At 42.9% G+C, this 24386-nt stretch overlaps 1 protein-coding gene across 1 annotated transcript; it reads right to left on the reverse strand.

Moving 5' to 3' along the window:
- Nucleotides 1-2889: 2889 nt before the first annotated feature.
- Nucleotides 2890-5771, reverse strand: LOC122029042 (chaperone protein DnaJ-like). Its single transcript, XM_042588002.1, has 2 exons — nucleotides 5375-5771; nucleotides 2890-3293 (listed from the first exon to the last, which is right to left on the reverse strand). Exons 1-2 carry the CDS (start codon nucleotides 5769-5771, stop codon nucleotides 2890-2892), a joined length of 801 nt encoding a protein of 266 aa, XP_042443936.1.
- Between the last annotated feature and the right edge of the window lie 18615 nt (nucleotides 5772-24386).

The following is a 24386-nucleotide window of genomic DNA, read 5'->3' on the forward strand; positions in this document are numbered from 1 at the left end:
GTCCGTCTTCTTAGATTCCCGACAGGAACATATATGGCGCTGTCTGTGGGAACTTCGCCAGATCTGGAACGTGGAGACGGAAGATGCCGGAAAATTTTGCTATATTCATGAGCTTGGTGGGTTTCGACGAGGATATCATATTCGCCTCACTCCACAGGTATTCGGGAGTCGAGGAATTAAATCAGATTCTCTGTTGGTCGGCAGGTCAGTTTTTCCATTATATTCTCTCTTTCAGTTATATGATCTGCCATAGTTCCTCGATCGAGAACCCTCGAGCCGATCAGCCGGGTGTGTATTTATCTGAGCCACGGGCTCGATGTCGAAGACCCCCAGCCGATCAGTCGGGTGTGTATTTATCTGAGTCATGGGTTGGATGTCGAAGACCCCCGAGCCGATCGACCGGGTGTATATTTATTTGAGCCACTGGCTCGATGTCGAAGACCCCCGAGCCGATCGGTCAGGTGTGTATTTATCTGAACCACGGGCTCAATGTTGAAGACCCCCGAGCCGATCGGCCGGGTGTGTATATTATATTAGAGCCACGGGCTCGATGTCGAAGACCCCCCGAGTCGATCGACCGGGTGTGTATATTATATTAGAGCCACGGGGTCTAGAAATCGAAGCGGCAACTATAAAAACCCCGCCTTGAAGACCGTCGAGCGGCGACGTTAAACCCTAGAGTCGAAGCGACGACTATAAAAACCCCACCATAAAGACCGTTGAGCGGTGACGTTAAACCCTAGAGTTGAAGCGGCGACTATAAAATTTCCGCCTTGAAGACCGTCGAGTGGCAAGGTTAAACCCTAGAGTCGAAGCGGCGACTATAAAAACCTCGCCTTGAAGACCGTCGAGCGGTGACGTTAAACCTTAGAGTCGAAGCGGCGAATATAAAAATCCTGCCTTGAAGACCGTCGAGCGGCGATGTTAAACCCTAGAGTAAAAGTGACGACTATAAAAACCTCGCCTTGAAGACCGTCGAGCGGCGACGTTAAACCCTAGAGTCGAAGCGGCGATTATAAAAATCCCGCCTTGAAGACCAGCAGCGACTATAAAAACCCTGCCTTGAAGATCGTCGAGTGGCGATGTTAAACCCTAAAGTCGAAGCGAAGACTATAAAAACACCGCCTTGAAGACCGTCGAGTGGCGACGTTAAACCCGTGTCTCCACTATCCAGCTTATCAGCGCATCGTATTTCTCATCTCCCCCGTTCGGGTCGAGCAGCCTTCACTGGTCACGGACTAGCATGCCACATATTCTATCTCCCCCGTTCGGGGTCGAGTGATTATGACTGGTCTCGGACCAACTTATCAGCGCATCGTACTTCTTATCTCTCTCGTTCGGGGTCGAGTGATTATCATTGGTCTCGGACCAGCTTATTAGCGCATCGTACTTCTTATCTCCCCCGTTCGGGGTCGAGTGATTATCACTGGTCTCGGACCAGCTTATCAGCACATCGGATCTTCTATCTCCCCCATTCAGGGTCGAGCGATTGTCACATCGGATTTTCTATCTCCCCTGTTCGGGGTGGAGCGATCGTCACACAGGATCTTCTACCTCCCCCATTCGGGGTCGAGCAATCGTCACATAGCAGATGTTCTATCTCCCCCGTTTGGGGTCGAGTGATCTTCACTGGTCTCGAACCAGCTCATTGGATCCCATATCTCCCCCATTCAGGTCGAGAGGTCTTCACTGATCACGGAGCATATCGGAACATTTTATCTCTCCCGTTTGGGGTCAAACTATCGCCGATGGTCACGGACAAGAGTATCTCCACTGGTTTCGGACCAGAATATATCATAGGCTCTTAGCTTGCCCGGCTCATGACTTTCGTTTCCGTGCGCATTCGATTTCACGAGCTATGCTCCCGCTCGATTTTCGGGCTCCACTCCTGCCCAGCGTTGCTTCCACTCCTGCCCAGCTTGCCTGGTAGTCGCTCAGCACTATTTTTCGTTGCTCGGTCGACACTTTGATAGCCACTTGATCCTTCGCCTGATCGTCCACTTAGCCACGTGCTTGCTTCGCTCGACATCATTATGGTTGCTCGGTTGACATTTTACGGTCACCATGTCTGCATTTTGAGATCACTCGATCACATTTTACAGCCATTATGCCGACTTTTTTCGGGGCTAGTCTTTTTGACCGGCTGGCCAACATTTTTCTCGGTCACGCGCTCGGCACCGTCCACCCGACATTTATCCACCCGATCGGCATCCTTCCTATAACCCGGGCGGCATCTTCGTAGTCGCACGCTCGGCATCGCTCGTCCGCTCGGTCTACTCGTTGTCCCACGTGCTCGGTCTATTATCATTATACTCGTCGCTCGCTTGCCGTTTTGCTGTTCGGTCAGCATTGGCTCGATTATCGACTTGGTATTATTTCTCGTAGTTCACTCGGTACCGTTACCATCTCATGCGACCCCATTACTATAGTGATCTCTCGCGTGGCATTATACTATGGATTCAACGATTTGATTCGGTTATCAGGAGTGAGTCAGCCTTTGTGATATACTGTCTAGTCAGTCGGACTTACACCTTCTTCAACTAGGCTTGAAGGGGAGACTTGTGATGCGGATGCAGCTTGAGGGAAAAAGGGGGGGGGGGGGGGGTTAGGAGAAAAGGGAGGGGCGTGTTGGTCTTTTCGCATTTAGGGTTTTTTGGTGCATAAAGAAAGCACTATTCACAGCGTGCTAGGGGGAGGAGGGGGCTCGTGGTTTTGGTCGCCGCCAACCTGAACAGGGACGGGGGCAGCTTCTCCCCCTCACGCTCCTCGTCGGCACCGGTCGCGACTCCTTTTCTCTCCTCCTCGTGACACCACCATCGGACCAACGCCGGCCACAGACACCCTCTGCCTCCTCTTTTCCCCGCGAACGTTAGCCGCCGCTCCTCTCCTCTACCTCTTCTCCTCCGGCCTCCTCATTCCAGTGTCGCCGCCAGGAGTTTGGTGCATGGGTTTTCCGCCGTTGCCTCCATGACCAGGAGAGGGTCTTCTTCTCCCCTCGCCGCAGCCACCGCGATCAGGGGAAGGGGAAAGCTCCCTTCTTCCCCATGCTGCCGCCACAGGGGCCTTCGACAGGACTCGTCGCTCGCTGGACCACTCGCGCCACCCCCACAACGCACGCCTATCGCTGACCACGCATAGCAGCTCCTCGGCCAGCAGCCTCCGTGCGCTGCCAGCCCTCCGTCGGCAGCCTCCACGTGCCTCCAGCAGCTCATCCGCCGGCAACTTCCGTGCGCCGCAGCCATCACTTACCGGCAGTCCCTGCGCCGACTTTGCCTCGGTTCTGATTTGTGTCGCTATGGTATGCCGACCCTTGTGTCGATCCAATCTATGTGTCGTGTTCCGGCCTTTATGTTGTCACTGTGTTCCGACTTGCGCGTCGTTGTCACATTTCGGCCTGCGAGCGGATGTCATATGTCGCTCGTGTCGCCGTTATATTCCGATTGTGTGCCACCTTTAGATCCATGCCATATTCGGCTCCGCGTTGTCACCTCCGGACCCAGCTCCCCTTCAGTCGGTTCAGAGGCATCCACCCTTCAGGGTCACAACGAACCGATCAGCTTCACAACCAGCTCACCGCTCCATCCGAGGGCGCCCCCCAAGGCCAAGGTACGTCGTCGTACTTATTTTATTGTCCTGTTATTATTCGGCTGCTTATGTATTCGTGGGACTCGCCTCGAGCATTGGGGTACCAGAGACCGGGGCAACCCGGTCGCTGGCTATAGGTATTGCCGACCAGAGGACCTTTGACGACTTGGTCAACACGGAGGACAGCTCACCATCCAGGTCATGAAGATGCGGCCAACATTCCAGCCACGTCACACCGGCAGGTCCGTCTTCTCAGATTTCCGACAGGAACACTATCCATTATTTATTTCAACTTATCGAGATGTTAAAATGTAATAAGGAAAAATCATAAAAAATCTCCACGTTGGGTCTGATATATATCATATCAGGTCCAACATGTGCCTGATATCCATATCAAGCTAACATTGAGCCTGATATGATCTCATATCATGTTCATGTTAGACCTTATATGATTTCATATTAGACCAACATAGAGAATTTTGATAATTTTTTATTATATTTTAACACCTTTGAGAGTCGAAATAAACAATGGATAGCATATTTAAACCCCTTACAATCTCAGAAATCCATAAGAATTAAAATGAATACAAAATATATATATATATTTTTGACAAGAATAATTCTCATGAAGGAGAATTGAAAGTTGAAATCTAAAGTTCGTGAAGTTCAAACCACTGGTAATGCTGGATACGTTCTCAAATTTACATAATAGCTAGTTCGTGGGATCAGGTTATCCATCTCTGTCTCCTTGACTAGCAAGATCAAATATCATGAATTAACCAAAAAATATTCCTGGAATTTGTATTTTAATATGTTGATATTAAGAATATTCACTTCAATTACACTTTCTTTCTTTTGTTTTTTTAATGACAAATAGAAAATTGTACACTTTTAAAAGGATAACATAACCAAATCGAGAAATATAAAGGAAGAGATCAAACAAAGTTGCCTTTGTTTTTTTTCTAACAAGCAGCACAACGATGGTTAATTTACAAGATTTTGTTTTTGCTAAAATATCGATAAGTATAGGCAGCTCTAAGGGCATCTTCAATCCATCATCAAATCATCAAATTTAATATAAATTTAATACCAAATTATTCCAATCCATACACCAAATCCCACATCAAATATGATGATGTGAATAGTGCAATACCATATTATATGGTGATGTGAATAGTACAACACCAAATATGATGTTGCACTATTCACATCATTATATTTGGTGACGAAGAGAAATTTTTTTTTAATTTTATTATATTATTATAAAATCAAATATAATTAATTAATAATTATTATTTTCTTTATCTTTATTTATAGTATAATTAAATGTAATTATTATTTATTATAAATTTAAATTAAGTGTATTTAATAGCATATTTAAATTTTATTATGTATATTTATAAATATTTAATTTATTTAAATTTTATTTAATATATTTTAATTATAATTACATTTATAAATTATAATTAATTTCATAAATATAATATAATAAAATATTAAAATTGTTGATATGCATAAATGTAAAAAATTAATAAGAATAATACAATATTTTAAAGAATATTTTTTTTTAGTATGATATGGTATGAATGGATTAGAGTTGAAATAGTGTTTGGTGCTGAAATTATATTATTTTAATGTGAAAATTACATCAAATTTGATGATGTGGGTTAGAGATGGTCTAATACTATATACATTTTATTTATATTTAGTTCTCTGATTCTTCCAGCCGCAGCAGGTGGGACCCATCATTCGGAAGTCTCCGCCGCGTGGGCCCTCCTAGAGCGGCTACCCCAGCTCTCATCCTCGCCGGCAGCTGCCCTCCTCCGCCCCGCCGCGCTGGCCGCCGCCCACCACGGCTCCCGCCTCCTCGACAGACCATTCAGCTGGCTTTCCCAGTCTCCGAACCCCGTGTGGCGTTCCCGGTTGCGCCGGGGGACGACCCCTCGGGAGCCGCCGGCCGGGACCCATCCGTCGGAGAAGAGCAGCAGGTGGTCGTACTCCCGGCGGAGTTCGGGGTCCGAGAGCACCTCGTAGGCTTCGCGGGCGAGTTTGAAGCGCTCGGCGAAGGCGTCCTCCTCCCCGGCCCTGCGGCAGGCGTCCGGGTGCCACCGCCGCGCCTGCATCTTGAACGCCGCCTTAATCTCCTCCGGCCCCGCCGTCTCCGCCACCGATAGGAGATCGTACATGGTGGATGCCCCAGCCGAGGCCGAGGCCGACGCCGACGCCGACGCACGCCGAGGGAGCGATGAAAGTCTAAGCTTTCTCCTGGGAATTGCGACGGCGAAGGCTGGCTCGAGAGTGGGAGAAAGCAGAGGTACCATTTTGTTTGACACTTATTCGCAACTTTCTCTGCGCTTCTCCTCTCGCATAGAGAGAGAGAGAGAGAGCGCGTGCGGTTTGGCGGAGATGACTCATGAGCTGGTTTCTATAGCGGTGGGGAGCTGCAAGAGAGCAAAGTATAAAAGAATATTTAATTAATTTCAATTTTTTTATTAAAATAATAAATAAAATCCTTTTCTTGCATTGATTTTCATAACTCATGGGCAAAGGATATAGACACAAACTGCGACGTAGCTAATTTTTCCCATGCGTGGACGAAGTTAGTTTTTAGCTCGCTCACCTATCCATCTCCTGTCGATAAGTTAGGTTTTCCCTATATAATATGCTTTAAATTTCCTAGTTTGTTCATTAAAATTTTTATGACAATTTAATAAAAAATATCTGGTTTTGTCTCTTTTATATAACGATACGAAATTACAGAGATTGGACCTTTGTCCTCAAAATTTTCTATCCTCGTATTCTACTCATCATCTCCAATTCATCATCGACGGCCTCTGACTGGTGGACCGATCAAAATTATATCATGAGAGAAGATCAATCTAGAGAGATCGCTACATGCGCAATCGGCGTCGGAATCCGGCCAGATTTGAATAGGAGTTCAGATTGACGGCAAAAAAAAATCTGTTCAGATTCGATCGGATTTCGACATCGATCATACCAATGACGACCTTTTTGAATTCATCTTCTTACATGATATAGTTCTGATTCGATGAAGGATCGAAGGCTGCCGATAATAAACTGGACGATAAGTGCAATACAGGGAATTTCAAGGACAGATCCGATCTCGGAACTGCAAAAGAGCAAAGGCCGAGAAAGTATAAAAGAATATTTAATTCATTTCAATTTTTATTAAAATAATAAATAAAATCCTTCTCTTCAATGGCAAGAGTAGTTTTTTGCAATGATGGTTTCATAACTTGTGGGAAAAGGCAGAATAATTTGTCAACTGATTCCAGTTGACCATCAACAAATGGCAAGACATAGTACGTTTATCTTTTTAATTAACAATGTTTTCAAGATCTGATTGTCCATGCTAATTATATATATATATATTTTTTATATGAATTTAAATCCTCATATGTCAGTAAAAAGTTCTTTAAATATTAGGGAACACAACTTACTATTTGTTTATTGTAATAACGTGGCTATGGTTCCATAGAGTTGAGCATTAACAATATGAAAAATGTAATTGGTAGTCTTTCTTTTTCACGTTTCAAGTTGAATCTGTTGTATATTTGATAGTATGAAATAAACATAGAATAAAACTGGCAACAACTTATAGTGATCTCCTGAGAAGAATTTCGTCATCGGTCTTTAAGCGTTTGTCGTCGGAAGAGTGATCACAAAACTGATTCGAAAAACTCTTCTCAAAATCTACAAACCAAAACCTCTACCGCTCCCGAATGCTCTTCTCTTTGTTCGCTCATGATCACCTCACTCCCTCCTCGAGATATCTTGGACACCTATTTATTAGATGAAAGCATCGGTTTGCAACTGATGCTTTGATGACTCATTTTATTGCAGCATACGTTGAGGAAGATGAACCAATCATCTCCTCAACGTAAACGTTGCAAATCATTTGTAACATAGCCGATCTTTAACATTTCTCACTCGTCCAAGTCAATCCATAAAGGTTATCTGGTCACATAGACCATGTCAGTCACATAGACTACAAGGTGATCAAGTCACGAAGATCAGAGCAAAATTAATTAGCCACAAAGACCAAATAAGAACATTCATTCTATACATTACGATAAATGGTTCATGCAACAACAAGCACACTGAGCATTTAATTGCTAAGAAGATTATCACACTTTACTTAGTTGCTCCATAGAACGAATCAGAGATATCATAACTTGTCTTTACCCCAGATTAAATCATTTACATTAATATGAACATCTCTTTAATCCCTCATATTGACTATTATGTCAAGAGCATGTTTACCATCTCCAATCAAACATATTATTCACAATTACATTTTATGTACTGAACTAAAAATGTAACTCGTACCAGTGAATAAATGTCACAGATGTAAATCAATCTTAATCTTCCTTTTTAGCTAGAATCTATTCATTCTAATCAGTCGCTTTCCTAGTTATGCTCCATAGACCGAATCATCCATAGTCAATAGGAAACATGCTAAAGTAGCAGACACTGATCAGAACTTCAAGTACACATCTAAATAGTCACTTAGGGTAAGAATGAGATTAACTTATAATCTCAAGGGTCTCACATAGTAGAGAAAGCAGGGTTTCATTCTCCTACTACCCTTCTTGTTGTCATAACACATGTGGTCTGAATCACATGCTACGATGTTATTCCTTTTACTAAAAAGAGCTCATGTTTTTCATAAAATTTAACATCATACAGATTTTGATATAGATATACTTAATGTCTAATCCTGAATTCAACATATGAATTCTAATGTGACTTTAATCAGATTCAGTAAATGGTGGGTGCATTTACTCCAATCATTACATAAATGATCTCATCTTGACACAATTATCAAGACGACCTTAACTTATGGGTATGTCTCTATTCACAGCTACATAAGTTGTCTCATAAGCAACGGTCTTACCTCCATTTATACTTAATAAATAGAGATGATTGTTCATGTGAGTGGACCAATCTCAATCTGCCAACATGTTTATCGAGACTTTTTATTCGAATGTAACAAAGGCACATACACTAAATAGATCATGACATTTTTCATTTATCAAAATATTTTTACAATAAGTTACATTCTTCGAAGTCCCAAAGACTTCACATGTCCATGAAATGACTCTTTAGTTAATGACTTAGTAAAATGATCAACAAGCATATTTCGTGTAGGGATGTACTCAAAAATTATCTTTTTATTGTCAACAATATCCCTTACAAAATTATACTTAATTTCTATATGCTTGCCTTTGCTATGATATTTGGGATAATTGGAAAAAGTTATTGCAGCTTGACTATCACAGTACACTATAATAGGACTCCCACTGTCCTCAACAATCTTCAGATGCTTCAGGAACCTTCTTAGCCAGACAACCTCTTGCACAAATGTTACACAAGCCACATACTCAGCTTCCATTGTCGACAAGGCTACACAAGCCCGCTTCTTGCTGTTCTATGAGATGACACTACCATTCAGCAATAAGGTATAGCCAGAAGTGGATTTTCTGTCATCAAGGTTCACTGCCTAATCTGCATCTGTATAGCCACTTAGGCTCATATCTAATCCTTGGAAATAGAGGCAATAATCTGTTGTTCCTTTGAGATATTTGAATATCCTCTTCACTACTTTCCAGTGTCTCGATTCTAGGTTTGACTGGAAATGACTAACTAAGCCAACAACATAGCTTATATTAGGACGAGTACACAATATAGTATACATTAAACTATCAATAGCACTGACATATGGTTTTTTTCTTCATTTCGGCTATTTCCTCAGGTGTCTTGGGATACATACTTTTATTCAAAACAGTACCTTTCGCTACAGGTGTTTGTTCAATATTGCAATCTGACATATTGAAGTGTTGTAGCATCTTAGTGATATAAGCTTCTTGAAATAAACCTAAAAGCCTTTTAGAACGATCTCTAATGATCTTCACTCCTAAGATGTACTCTGCTTCTCCCATGTCTATTATGTCAAATTGTGATGAAAGTCAGGATTTGACTTCTATCACATATTTTATGTCGCTTCCAGCTATTAGCATATCAGCATATAATGATAAAATGACAAACTTTTCTTTTTTCCTTTCTTAGGTAAACACAATGATTCTCATTGATCATTTCGAAACCATAAGATAAAATGACATCATTAAATCTTATGTTCCATTGTCTTGACACTTGCTTTAGCCCATATATAGACTTCTTAAGTCTACATACTCTTTTCTCTTGGCCTTCAGCAACGTAACCTTCTGGTTGTACCATATAGATTTCTTCGTCAAGATTACCATTAAGGAAAGTCGTTTTTATATCTATTTGATGTAATTTGATGTCAAATTGTGCTACTATAGATAGGATGACACGTATTGAACACAAACTTCACAACTAGGGAGAATGTCTCTGCAAAATCAATACCCTCCATTTGGGTATATCCTTTTGCAACTAATCGAGATTTGTATCGATTAATCTATCCATCTGCTTTCCTCTTTATTTTGAGAATCCACTTATTCCCAATAGCCCTTCGGCCCGGAGGAAGATCAACTAAATTTCAAACTTGATTTTTTCTCATTGACTCCATTTCTTCATCCATTGCAACTTTCCATTCTTTTCTAACTGAGCATCTCAAAGCTTTCTCAATTGTTCGAGGTTCCTCATCATCAACTGGTAGAATCATCAATGCCTCATTCTCAATATCAAACCTTCTCCGAGGAATAATCTGACGACTACTTCTTCGTAGGTTAGACTATTGAGAAACTGATTCATTCAGTGACAAATTACTCCCACTTGGTTGACTAGATTCAGGCATCTCCTAATTTGTTGATAAAGGAACATTATCCTCCTCCTCTATCTCATATAAAGGAATTGTCTTATCAACTTCACCTCGTGTTAGGAACTCATTTTCAAGAAAAGTAGCATCTCTTGACTCTATTTCAGAGACAGTTTCATCTTATCGTTCACCAATAAAAACATAACCCTTAGAAGTCTCAAAATACCTTATAAAATTACATTTCTTACCTTTGGGTCATAATTTTCCATGTTCATGAGTCTTATAATAAACGTAGGCAGCTGACCCCCAAGGTCTCAGATTACTTAAATCTGGCTTTCTGCCTGTCCAACGTTCATATGAGTCTTATCAGGAACAACTAGCGTACTTTTTAACCCACATATTAAAAGATGCTGAGTCCCACTACACTGGTCTTGAGAAGTTAGCTTATGCTTTAGTACTCATCGTGTGGAGGCTTCACCCGTACTTCCTCACTCACTCGATAATCATGATGACCAACAGTCCTTTGGGAAGAGTCCTTCTCAATCCTGAGGTGTCCAACCGGCTGATCAAATGGACAACAGAGCTTAGTGAATTTGATATCCAGTATCAACCCCGTACGACTATCAAGACACAATCCTTGGAAGATTTTGTTACCGAAGTCCAAAGCCCTGAGAAAGAGGTCATTTGGAGGATATACATGGATGATTTGCCCACTCGGTAGGGGAGTGACATCGACGTATTGCTCATCTCACCATAAGAAGATCGGATGCAACTGTCCATTCGGCTGGACTACAGAGCCACCAATAACGAAATAGAGTGTGAGGCATTGATTGCTGGCTTACAGGCCGCTCGACATGTAGGAGCTGTCAAGATCCTCATCCACTCGGACTCTCAGCTGGCCTCGTAACAGCTAACCGGGACGTTCAGGATAAGTAATGCCTGGCTCAAGCTCTATGCTGAAGCCTTCGAAAAGCTGAAAGCTAATTTCTGAGAGGTCATCATCTAGAAGATCCCTCGATCGGAGAATCAGGCTGCAGACGAGTTAGCCAGTTCACTATCGCCAATCGTCATAGCGCAACCAATCGAGCAGGTATCTTTGGTGGCTCATATTGACCGAATGGAGGGGCTCATCTTCCCGAATGATTGAAGGACAACATTGATAGAATTCTTACATACGGGAGCTACGCCGCTTGATTAGGAAGAGGCTCTCCTGCTGAGAAAAAGAGCCGAATGGTTCACCTTGATAGAAGATCAGTTATACGAGAAGGCCTTCTCTAGGCCTCTACTCAAGTGCGTGGGGTCGGAGGATGCTGACTACATATTGCAAGAGGTGCATCAAGGATCCTGCGAAGGGCATCCGGGTGGTCGCTCATTAGCGAGGAAAATTCTGCTGGCTGGATATTTTTGGCCGACCCTCAAAGAGGATGCTGCTCGGACGGTGGCCACATGCTTATCCTGCAAAAGTACCACAACTTCTCGCACTGGCTAATAAAGGAAATGAAGGTTTCCACTATATCTTGTCCGTTCGACCAATGAGGAATGGACATCGTAGGACCACTCCTCGTGGCGACTGGTTAGCAGAAGTTCTTGCTCGTTACGGTGGACTACTTCTCCAAATGGGTCGAAGCCGGGCCACTAGCCAAAATAACTGAGCAGATGGTCATCAAGTTCGTATGGTAGAACATCATCTACTGGTTTGGCATCCCTCGCCGGCTCATCTCAGACAATTCGCCAGTCAGAGGCTCAGGGAGTGGCGCGAGGGATATGGTATCTAGCAGGCCTTCACTTCTGTGGCCTATTCACATAGCAATGGGCAAGCTGAAGTCACCAATAGGGAGATCCTACGAATCCTTCGTACTCGGCTCGACCACATCAGAGGTAGTTGGGTTGATGAACTCCCAAGTGTATTATGGGTAATCTACACGACCTAAAAGGGAGGCACAGGCATGACCCCCTTCCACCTGGTGTACGGCGGAGAGGCAATCGTCCTCGTAGAGGTCGGAGTGGAGTCCGATCGGGTAAAATACTACGATAAAGACAACGCCGAACAGAGGCTCGTGGAACTTGATTTGGTAGACAAAGAAAGGGACAACGCAGCCGTTCAGCTAACAGCATACTGACAAAGAATGAGACAAAATTACAACCGAAGGGTGATCCTGAGGTTGTTCTAGGTTGACGATCTTGTATGGAAAAAAGTGAAGCCGTTTAGCAACGTCACCAAACTCGAAGCACCACGGGCAAGACCCTTCAAGGTCGTCAAAAAGCTCCGCTCGGGAGACTACTACCTTGAGGATGAGAATGGAAGGTGGCTCGAACGTCCATGGAGCGCAAATAATCTCCAACCCTACAGGACATGGCGAGAGGTGCGCGAATCAATTGGAGCAAGCAATGTATTTGTATGTCCCCTTTGGATGCAGGATAATAAAAAACAAGGTTTCTACACTTCGAGCCGAACGACATAGCAAATCGTTGAGCGGCGACGTTAAACCCTCGTCTCCATCAACGGTCGAGCGACGACCTTAAACTCTCGTCTCCATCAACGGTCGAGCGGCGACTATAAACCAGAGTCTTCACCAAATCGTTGAGCGGTGACGTTAAACTCTTGTCTCCATCAACGGTCGATCGGCGACCTTAAACCCTCGTCTCCATCAATGGTCGAGCGGCAACCTTAAACTCGAGTCTTCACCAAATCGTCGAGTGGTGACGTTAAACCCTTGTCTCCATTAATGGTCGAGCAGCGACCTTAAACCCTCGTCTCTATCAACGGTTGAGCGGTAACCTTAAACCCGAGTCTTCACCAAATCGTCGAGCGGTGACATTAAACCCCTCATCTCCATCAACGGTCGAGCGGCGACCTTAAATTCTTATCTCCATCAATCGTCGAGCGGCGATGTTAAACCCTTATCTCCATCAACGGTCGAGCGACGACGTTAAACCCTCATCTCCATCAACGGTCGGACGACGACCTTAAACTCTCATCTCCATCAAAGGTCGAGCAGCGACCTTAAACCCGAGTTTTCACCAAATCATCGAGCGACAACGTTAAACCCTCGTCTCCATCAACGGTCAAGTGGCGATCTTAAAACCTTATCTCTAACAAATCGTCAAGCGGCGATGTTAAACGCATATCTCTAACGAGTCATCGAGTGGTGATGTTAAACTCGGGTCTTCATTAAAATCGAGCGGTGTCGCTAAGCCCGGGGCTACATCAAATAACCAAGCAACAGCGATGAACCCGAGTCCAAGCGGGCGGGCGAATGACGGACTACGGATAAGGGTTGCTCGAAAACCCACAAATTTACAGATGAACGACCCGTTCAGTAGAGTGTGCTAAAATACTTGGAAAGAAAGGTGAATCGAGTAAGACATGCGCACAAAGTATTGTCGATCAAAAAAAAAAAGAGAAAAAAAGAAGAAGAAAAGTTTTACTACGGTACCAGGAAGGGAAGACTAGACAGCAAACAGAAAGAAGGGAAAGCTTGGCCGAACGGCCTGATATGCATTAACACTTCAAAAAGCTTACAAGAGGTTACAAAAGATCCAGCTTTCAACCTCACTCTATGTAATCTAGCACATTGTTTGGCAGAGCGGCGGTCAGCTTGTCCCGGCTTATAACCTTACTGGTCACAGTGCTGGCAGATGGCCCCCTTCTCAAAGTTGACCGATCGTCCCATTGATCACCAAGTCAAACAGTCGAAGGGCTCAATCAGTGAACCTGTCGCAGAATGCATCTGAATGGAGGTAGGCCTACTTCATGGTTTCAAACCTACTCCCTTCGGCGCCCTGATAGATACGCAGAGCAGCGCGAGAGCCCTCTAGCTCGTCCTTTGCGGCATCTTTGGAGGCCAGCTGGTTGCAGAGGGACTTTTCCTCGGCTGAATGGCTACTCCGCTCGACAGCCAGGAAATCTTCAAGCTCCTTCATCTTCTGGGCGAGCTTCCTAGCCTCCTGGTTCTTCAACTCGAGATCGTTGATGGCTCGCTGCTTCCAAGCAGTGGCCGACTTTATCTTCTTATCGAAGGTGGAGACATGTTTTTGTACTAAGCTAGCATCACCTCCTGGTCTGTAGACTTTTTCCGCTCGACCTCCAGAAGCTTATTGCTCTTCTCTAAGTCAGCCCTCAGTTTCTCTACCTTAGAAAGCGATGGCCCTTGGAAGGAGGAGGCGCCGCTCGAGACCTTGAGTTTCTTGAACTCGTCCTCCAAAAATACGAGCCAATGACACATGGTCAGACTCTCCACCCAGTACTGCAAGTAATGGAGAAAGATGTTATAGCCGAACGGAGGTAAGCGGGAATTTACTTTAACAAACTTACCCCGGTGACCCTTTGGGTGTGACTATTGGCCAGGGCGCCCAGAGGTAGCATCGCCGCACAGGCTTGGGCGCCCTCCCAGACTTTGGCGAGCGACCGCTGAATGAGGATATGGTGCTCAGGGATCCGGGACTGGGCGCTCGACTCGCTGTAATCCTCCGTTGGTAGATGGAGGATAGCTGTCACCGATCGTCGACCACTCGGGGTCAAGTGGGTTGAAGCCTCCTGACTGGAAGCCGGTAAGATCTCGGACCGCTGGATTGCTACGAGCTTTAGTGGTGGGGGCATGAAGGCAATGGGCGATGCAGCCACGTCCCCTTGCGGTAGCTCTGTCAAGCAAGGCGTCCGATCGGAGGATGATGCCTCCACAGTCGCTGGAGTCGAAGTCTCGACCCTCTCAATTGATTGCGTGCTCAAGGTAGCGGAGCGCGAAGACGGCTCCGCTCGGTGCCTCTTGCGCCTGGTCAAGGGTACGTCGGAGGAGGCCAATCCTGAAGGCTCCTCGACGAGAATGATGGGTCGCTGCTCCATCTGGAGCTGTGAGCTCGGAGCATCCCCTCTCCTCGGCATGTGGCTAGCCGCACCTTCGCCCACTTCCATGGGCGCCTCCTTGCTCTGTCCGAGTGGGTCTTCATGAGGGACGACTGGTTGCAGACCTTGGCTCGTCAGTTCTTCGGTGGCCACAGCCTCGATCGCAACGTCCGAAAGCTTCGCTTTGCTGGCCATCCGTGCTTGCATCATGACTCCGGTTGTAGAAGAAATAAAAAAATCAATTAGCATCAAAGGGAAAGGATAAAATGGTTGCATACCTAGGCTGGTCGGCAGCCCGGTGCAGATCGGGCTCAGGCCAAAAATGTACAATACACCCTCCAACAAAAGCTTGTGAATGTGATATTTCTGATCGGGCAGCATGGAAGCCGCATGGAGATAGTCTGAGCTGCTCTTATATTGCTTTAGGTCGGGTTGAGGCGCCACTTCAAGTTGCCAACTGGTCGCGAATTCTGTCTTCTCGGGGAGACGCATGAAAAAGAAGTATTCTTTCTAGTATTTATTAGAGGTCAACATTTTGTCAAAGAAAACTAGGCTGACCCGAGACTGGAAAAGGAAGGCCCCTAACTCAGATTGCTTGGGGTAATAGAAGTAATGGAAGACTTGAGGAATAAGAGGGATGTCGTGCAGCCGGAACAAGACGGTGACGCCGCAAAGCAGACGGAAAGAGTTAGATACGAGTGGGGGAGAGAGATGCATAAGTGTTTACAAATGGCGATAATGAAAGGATGGATGGGGAATCGCAGACCGGCGATAAAGTGGTCTCTGAACGGACAGATGGTGTCGATCGAGGGATTATTGGGCCGATCGGATGGAGAGGGTAGAACGATCTTGTGCCCCCCCGGGGGGGGGGGGGGTTCAAAGGCATTTTTCAGAGCCTCTGTGTCGTCCGCATCGAATCGGGACTCCATGGTAGTATACCAGAGTCCGTGAATGGTGGCTAACGGCTGCGAAGAATTTACCATGACAAAAACAGAAGGAAAAATAGCGAGAAAAAGATAATTAGGGGAAGGAAAGGCAGTAGAAAGAAACCCAAAGGGCCATGGGAAGGCCACCGGAATGAAGTAAAAATAGAAGCAAAGGAGAAAGGTTACTGGAAAAGGAAGAGATCGTCAGGAAAGAAATGCAGGTGGTCGTCGAAGCGTAGTGTTCAAAGGAGCAGCTGTCGCCGGAAACACGGAGGAAGACGCAAGTGCGGGCAAGAAGCCGACGCTGCGGGTTTATAAACGTTACACTTGGCCGACCGAAGTCGTCCGATCTTGGTCGTGAAAACCTATACGAGGATCTGACCGTTAAATTCAAACCACCAAACATTGCCATCAATGCCTATCACGTCAAGCGTACGGCGGCGGCAGGAGCAACACATGGCAGGCTACCACGGGTCAGCCATTAAGGCAGGCATGGGAACATGTTCTACCTTAATGAGAGGAGATTTGCACATTTCCCGAGAGATCGGGGTGACGTCAGGCCAGCCCGCGTTCGCCTAGGACAGTTGGAGGGAAAAGTAACATGTAAACCTTTGTTTGTCCGATCGAGTCAAGGGAGCATGTTTATGACCGAGCGACCACCTTCAAAAGGTCGATCGGCAAGGGTCAGGCCTAGCCTGATCAGTCCATACAATGAGGAAGGCTGATCAGGATGGAATCTTCTCACATAATAGTCTAGTCAGTCGGACTACAGCCTCCTTCGACTAGACTTGAAGGGGATGCATGTGATGCAGTGATAAGGAGGGTCCCACCTTAAGAAAGGTCTCCGCCACAATGGAGGTCAAAGTCAAGCCGGGCAACACCCCACTATCACCGACCGGGCGGGCAAGTGGTTCTCCAGACCGAGATATGAAAGGCCCAATCAGACATCATCACTAGCTCGGCCACCAGCTGAGCTAAGATGCTCAAGATAGGAAAGCGCGCCAAGTGTCCGCGAAAGCATGCCGAGCGGCTACCCCGCTCGGCCTTACATCAATACTCAGAATGACAACAGAATAAAGTCATATCCGAGCAGACCACATATGAACAGTAGCCGAGCGGCTATCCCGCTCGGTCAAGGTACACGTGCAGCAACCAGACAGTGAAAGTATCGACCGAACGACTATCCCGTTCGTCCAAGTAGTGGATACATCAACCAGACAACAGAGACTCCAGCTGAGCGGCCATCCCTCTCGGCGCAGCAGTGGACGACACTGGGACAGGGAACTCTCAGCCGAGCGGGCATCCCGTTCGACTGAGCAATAGACACTTCAAGATATCGTTCGACATCCTTTTGGGAGTTACTGTCGCCGACGGGCGGTATGGTCGGGTAGAAGATTGTACGGCGGAAGCTTCCACTGTCACTTCAGAGATATGCTCGGCCCATTGAGGTACTGTGTCAGGGACACTTTCCTGACATGTCTCTTCGAGGAAGGTTTGGGACAACGTGCCCACTTTGAAAAGCGTGCACACACGCTACAGGAGCCCTATATAAAGGGGGGTCCAAGCATCGACAGAGGTATGTTTTTCTCGCGAATTCTACTCTAGCGCTACAGTTCTTTGCTTCTTATCTCATCAGTGACTGACTTGAGCGTCGAAAGGCCAACGCCGGGGACCCCTTCCCTGTCTCAGTACTGATGTAGTTATGGTTGCAGGTCGGAGCGGAGTCTACACGCGATCAGTAGGAGTGTCACATCCCTAGCATCCGTCACCTCGACTTTCGGACATGATCAAATATATATTTATCTAAAAAAAAAAAAGAAAAACAGATAATCCTAACATGAATGATGTATATACTTGCATAAGAAAAAGTAACTAAATAGATTGGAATACATTATAGCTATAAAATATAAATTATAATTTATGATTAATTTTTCTATAATTTTTTAAAACCTGAGTACTCAACTTCATAGAATTTCCCCTTAATCTTTCATATTCTCGAGTCAATTAAGCAACAACGAGCAATCTTATTTGCACATTTTAAGAATTTGTATGTGAGGAGAAAGAGAAATGATACGCTGCTCGAATTTTCCTCTCGAATTTCGATCTCGAATGACGTGGCTTCCTGCGTGGAAAGTGACACGTCAAAGACAACTATTGTTTTTTTTCTCTCCCCGCTCGGCTCGAATTTTCTCTCCGCCTCTTGCCTTGCCCTAACGTTTTCTCTCCGCCTCTTGCCCTAACATTTTCTCGCCGCCTCCTTGCCGTCTCTCTTTCCCTCCGCCTCTTGCTGTCGTGTTTTCCCTCCGCCTCCTTGCCCTAAATCTCTCCGCTCTCCGTTCTCTGCTCTCGGCGCTCGGCGGACTTGGCTCCTTCCTTTCTCTCAGCCTCTCCCCTACCCTAAATCTCCCCTGAATCCAGGTACAAAGCTGTTTTCCTTAGCTATTTTTTGTCCAAATCGACTTTATGCTATTCGGGCCTTAACGTTGCTCGGTTTCCTGCTGTTTAGCTGCTCGCCTCTCCCTGTTTTTTCTGCTCGTAAAAGGACTTTTTTGTTCAACTTAAGCAAAGTGATAAACTTAGAGCAGTGTGCGTTAATCCTTCCTCTATATTCTCGAAGCAGTATCCTTGAGTCTGAGAAAATATTAAAGTGGATCAGTGCAAATTTTTTTACAGGCCCTCTGACTTGATTGTTTCATTGTAATATGACTTATATAATATAGATATCTTTACCTTTTTTTTTCCTTATATTTTTCAAGCAATTTCAATATCTTCAAACCTCCGAGGCTTAGCATTGGAATCTCAGACTCAAGCTATTCAAGGAAAATCTTAGATTACCTATAACATCCTATTAATCTTATCCACAACAAAAGTAACATAGCTGGGTTTTTTGGCTACAAGCTATTTAAACCACTGAAATATCATTTAAGAATTTCCATTCTTTGCTAGATGCTTGCATTCAGGATTCAGTCTGAGTCCATAATCACTTTCTTGGTGATGGCAAGCCTTAGTAGATGCTTGTATGTTCTTATTTCTTTTCTGGATGTTTTCTATTTTTTAAGAAAATAAATGTAGTCGAATACTTACATGTCTTCCATTTTTGAATAAATGTAGGTGAAAAATAATCATGGAACAAGGAAAAAGTGATTCAAATGAGGTAAATGATAACAACGACCATGTGAGCACAGACCTATCTCCATCTAGTTTAAATGAAGTCATGATTCCTAAGATTGGAATGACTTTTATATCTGAAGATGAAGTTTGTAATTTTTATAAATCATATGCTCAGAATGTTGGTTTTGGTATTTCCAAATTAGGTGGTAAAAAGGGAGATGATGGAAAGCAAAAATATTTTTGTTTTGGATGTGCCAAAAGTGGTAAAACAGTATCTCAGGCCAAAAATGCTTTGTACCCTAGGCCTTCTACTAAGACAAATTGCAAAGCTAAGATTAATGTTGTTATTCGGAATGATGATAACTTTGTGATAAGTAGTGTATCTCTTGAACATAATCACGTCTTGAGCCCGGGAAAGTCACAACATTTTAGATGTAATAAATTATTGGATTCAACTACAAAGAGGAAACTTGAATTAAATGATCAAGCAGGAATTACTTTAAGTAAAAGTTTTCATTCATTGGTAGTTGAGGCTAGAGGCTATGAGAATTTGACATTTGATGAGAGAAAGTGTAGGAATTATATTTCAGAAGCTAGAAGGTTGAGGTTAGGGGATGAAGATGCTGAAGCCTTGAGTAATTATTTTTGTCGCATGCAACGTCGGAACTCTAACTTCTTTTATGTGCTTGATTTAGATGAAGAGTCTCGAATAAGAAATGTTTTTTGGGCAGATGCAAGATGTAGGGTTGCATATCATTACTTTTCTGATGTTGTGACTTTTGATACAACTTATTTGACTAATAGTTAGGATATGCCATTTGCTCCTTTTGTTGGGGTGAATCATCATGGTCAATCCATTTTGCTTGGTTGTGGATTATTATCAAGTGAAGATTTAGAAACATTCATATGGTTGTTTAAATCTTGGCTGACATGTATGCTTGGGCGTGCTCCAAAGGCCATAATCACAGACCAGTGTCGTGCCATGGCAATTGCTATTGAAGAGATATTTCCGAATTCTCATCATCGTTTGTGTCTTTGGCATATAATGAAAAAATTACCAGCAAAATTAGGTGGGCATGCTCAATATAAGCTGATAAAGAAACAATTGAAGAATATTGTTTACAACTCACTTACTATTGATGAATGTGATGCAAATTGGATGAAAATGATTGAGGTTTTTAATTTAGAGAACAATGACTGGTTGAAATCTTTGTATGAACAGCGGAATAGATGGATACCTGTGTATGTCAAAGATAAGTTTTGGGCAGGTATGTCCACCTCCCAAAGGAGTGAAAGTATGAATGCTTTTTTTGATGAATATGTTCATTCAAAAACTTCTTTGAAGCAATTTGTTGAACAGTTTGATAATGCTCTGAAGAAGAAGATTGAAAAAGAAAAAAAATTTGGATTTTGGTTCTTTTAATTCTATGATACCAGTAATTTCTGGTTATCCTATTGAAAGACAATTTCAAAGTTTCTACACTAACAACTTATTTAAGTTGTTCCAAGATGAGATAAGAGGGTTGATGTTTTGCAATACCTCACTAGTGAGGCAAGAAGGGGTTGCTTTTATATGTGAAGTGGTAGAAACTTTGTTGGGAAAAAATGGAGACCTTATAAGAGATGCTTCCTTCAGGGTAGATTATACTGAGTTAGATTGTCAAGTTAAGTGTCTATGCCATCTTTTTGAGTTTCGGGGAATTTTATGTAGGCATGTGTGATCTCTGTGTTGATACGAATGAAGGTGATTGAGGTTCCTATGAATTATATTATGGATCGATGGCGCAAAGATATTAAACGTGGTTATCAAAGTATCACTAACATTTATGATGAATATGTTTGTGATGGAGAAAGACATCGGTATAATATTCTCACTTCATTGATACAAGAGGTTCAACAACTTGGGGAAAATAATGACGACAGTTGTTCTGTTTTGGTGGAAATCTTGAAAGATGCGAAGGAAAAATTGATTGATATTCAAATAGATCATTCAAGAGCGGACCAATTTAAAGAAACATCTACATCAAGTTCAAAAACAATACACTCTCCATTAAAAGTAAGATCTCGAGGTCGCCCACCCACAAAGAGGAAACAATCTAAGATTGAATAAATTATGAAGAAATCAGTTGCAAAGGCCAGAAGAAAGGTATGATTTATTATGTTTTAAGCCATAGAGGATTATTGTTCGGTACCTATGAGATAACTTTTGCTTTATATACTTCTTTGTAGCCAAATATCTCTATTTACTATTTATATGGCTCTTTGTTGAATACAATGATAGGTCATTTATTCTGCGACAACCAGCCAATCAACAACATAATGATGACGACAGCAATCATTCAATTCTTTCTGTTCTCAGAAACCAGGAGCTAGTGACCAGAGAGGTACATCTGGGCAAATGTCAGTATCAAAACACATTATTTAATGTCAGTTTCAATAACTAATCAGCATTCTGATTGTCATCATGCAGATTGATATTCTGTGATGCGTGTTCAGGCTTTTGGCGTGGCCATAGATTCGAGTTCAGGCTTGTCAGGGGCTAAGAAGGCAGTCTATATGATGCTTGTTTCTTGTGTTTCAAACCTTGTTCAATTATGTGTGATAATTATAGCTATGGATGACATTTTGTAGTTGAACTGATGACAAATCTATATCTGTGTTTGCAAAGAAGTTTCATAAAAATTTCTGGTTTTTTCACTGCTACAAATAGAGATGGTTCGCCTTAATTTGTAGGATGGTTCGCTGTTTGCTGCAAAAAAGTGAAAATTTGTTAGCTTTGTCACTCTTTTTTTTTTAATCTATTATTTTTTAAAATAATGATATTGAATATTGAGGTGTATTTATTGTTCCTTGATTTAGTAGAAAATCCTTGTTTGCATTTCCAATATGCATTTTTCTCATGATATATGGTTATTTTTTTGTTTTTTTTTAAAAAATGAAACTTGTTCTGACAGTGCTTATTTTGCCCAGGCATGGCTGTTGCAAGAGATATTCAAGGAAAGAAGAATCGTGTTGTGACAATCATAAGTAATTTGACAACAATGGCTGGTCAGGTCTATGAGGCAATGAGCAATGCTGGATATCTTGACTCTAACATGATAGTGATTTTAAATGATAGTAGGCATTCTTTACATCCTATGAGGCAATGAGCAATGCTGGAATGAAAGAACCTGAGTTCTGTATAGTCTGTTTTGGAAATGTTAATGTTCATTTACCTTAAAAATTTTCTTGACAGAACTTCAAATAGGTGAAGTTGCTTTAATATGTGGGTTTTTTTTCATATGTTTTATTGCCTCCATTCTTGACTACTCCAATGGTTTTGTTTCTTAACTACTACATGTGTCTTGCCTCGATTGTTGACCATTCCAATATTTGTGTTCTGAACTACAGTGTGTTTTAGAGCTCTATTATTTGGTATGCATTATCGTCTCTGCATTTTACCTATATTACATTGTGTTTTATCATGTTTGTCGATACCAGGGAATAACAAAAAGGATCGGTAAAGCAATGCATGAATCCTGAATGCCAAAGTTGATGATCGTACACACGGGGTATGATGGGCCCTCTTGGAGCTACTCTCTTTGAAGACCTTGGACTTTACTACATTGGACCAGTGCACAGACACTTATATTTGATGATCTAGTTTGTGTACTTAATGAAGTGGAATTATTAGATTCAACTGGTCCTGTGCTAGTACATGTCATCACAGAGGATGAGAAGGACTCAGAATCTACCGAGGAGGGTAAGATGATTGAATCCTTGGCTACTGTAGCTTGTGGCAGAGCAAGGTCTATGCGCCACTAATCAAATTTGATGTAACAATATGTATGCATTTATGTATATTCATTCATAAATTGGAAATGTATACCTTACTGTACTGGAGATTTCCTAAGCGATTAATGTACTCTCACATTGATGCCAAACAGGTACCCCAAAATCATTCTCTTTAGTACCAGATCGTATGTCTATCAAAAGCAGCCTCAGGACATTCAATGATGTTCTTGTGGAAGCTCTAGTAGCAGAAGCAGAAAGGGACAAATCAATTGTAGTGGTCCATTCTGGCACTGGACTTGATCCATCTATTAAGTTCAACTACAAAATTTTCTGATTTGTTGTATCTTATATCCAACTAAATAAGTCCTGAAAGAAGAACAAAGCAGAATAAAATCATTACAAATTATCAAACCATTATATAACATGTTCTGCATTATCAATCTTAACTAAAAACAAATTATCGTATCACATTACAACACCAACGTTACTCAACGCTAATTAACAAGACCGAACTAACAAAGTAATAAGGTATACATCCAAAAGAGTTATATTCACTATAACTAATATCCAGACCACTGATGGTACATTCCAATTTCCTAGATTATGCCCACGAGAAGCAATGTATTCACTTCCTAACCTTGACTCTATTCTTCCTAACCTTCCACAACATATGTCACTTCTGTCTTCATTAGACAAAGTATCGGCTACGACCCACTTTTGCTAGCCATATTGCGCACATCCATAATACCTCCTTCCGGGATTTTTGCTCGATCTAGAAACACATACCAATGTTCTTCGTCGGCAATTTCTACATGGTACATGTTCAAATTTTGCATCGTCGATAGAGTTGTAACTTGATGATGCCATCTTTTAACAACCTATTCAGCAAACAAGAATTACTTAGATTCAAATATTTTTTAATGCTCATAGATTGTATGCTAAATCAATGGAAAAATAGGAAATAAGCCATTTTGCGTTATTGTATAAATCAACAATAAGTACTACATAAATTATCTCATTTTGATAATAACCACTAAGGAAAACAAAAACTTATTGCTTCCATCAGTTTTTCCATGTGATGGAGATTCTTGCTCTGTACATTCATTAGCATGCAGTCTCAGAACCTAATTTACAAGATATGAAAAATATTGACTGAATAAACTATGAATGTCACGCCCCAGAGGAGTCCCTGACCGAGAAAATTTCGGCAGCATCTCCCCTGTACGGTGGACAATCTGAAACTTTTCTACATCCTCATATACCTCAGCCACAGGCGGCTGGAATAATAACAATAAATAAAAACAATCACCACGCAGTTTACATAGATATTCAGCCTCTGGCTGTCACAACCACGCAGTTAATAATAGTAATCACGAACAATAGTACT

This window comes from Zingiber officinale, chromosome 10B, assembly GCF_018446385.1.
Source record: "Zingiber officinale cultivar Zhangliang chromosome 10B, Zo_v1.1, whole genome shotgun sequence".
Classification (NCBI taxonomy): domain Eukaryota; kingdom Viridiplantae; phylum Streptophyta; class Magnoliopsida; order Zingiberales; family Zingiberaceae; genus Zingiber; species Zingiber officinale.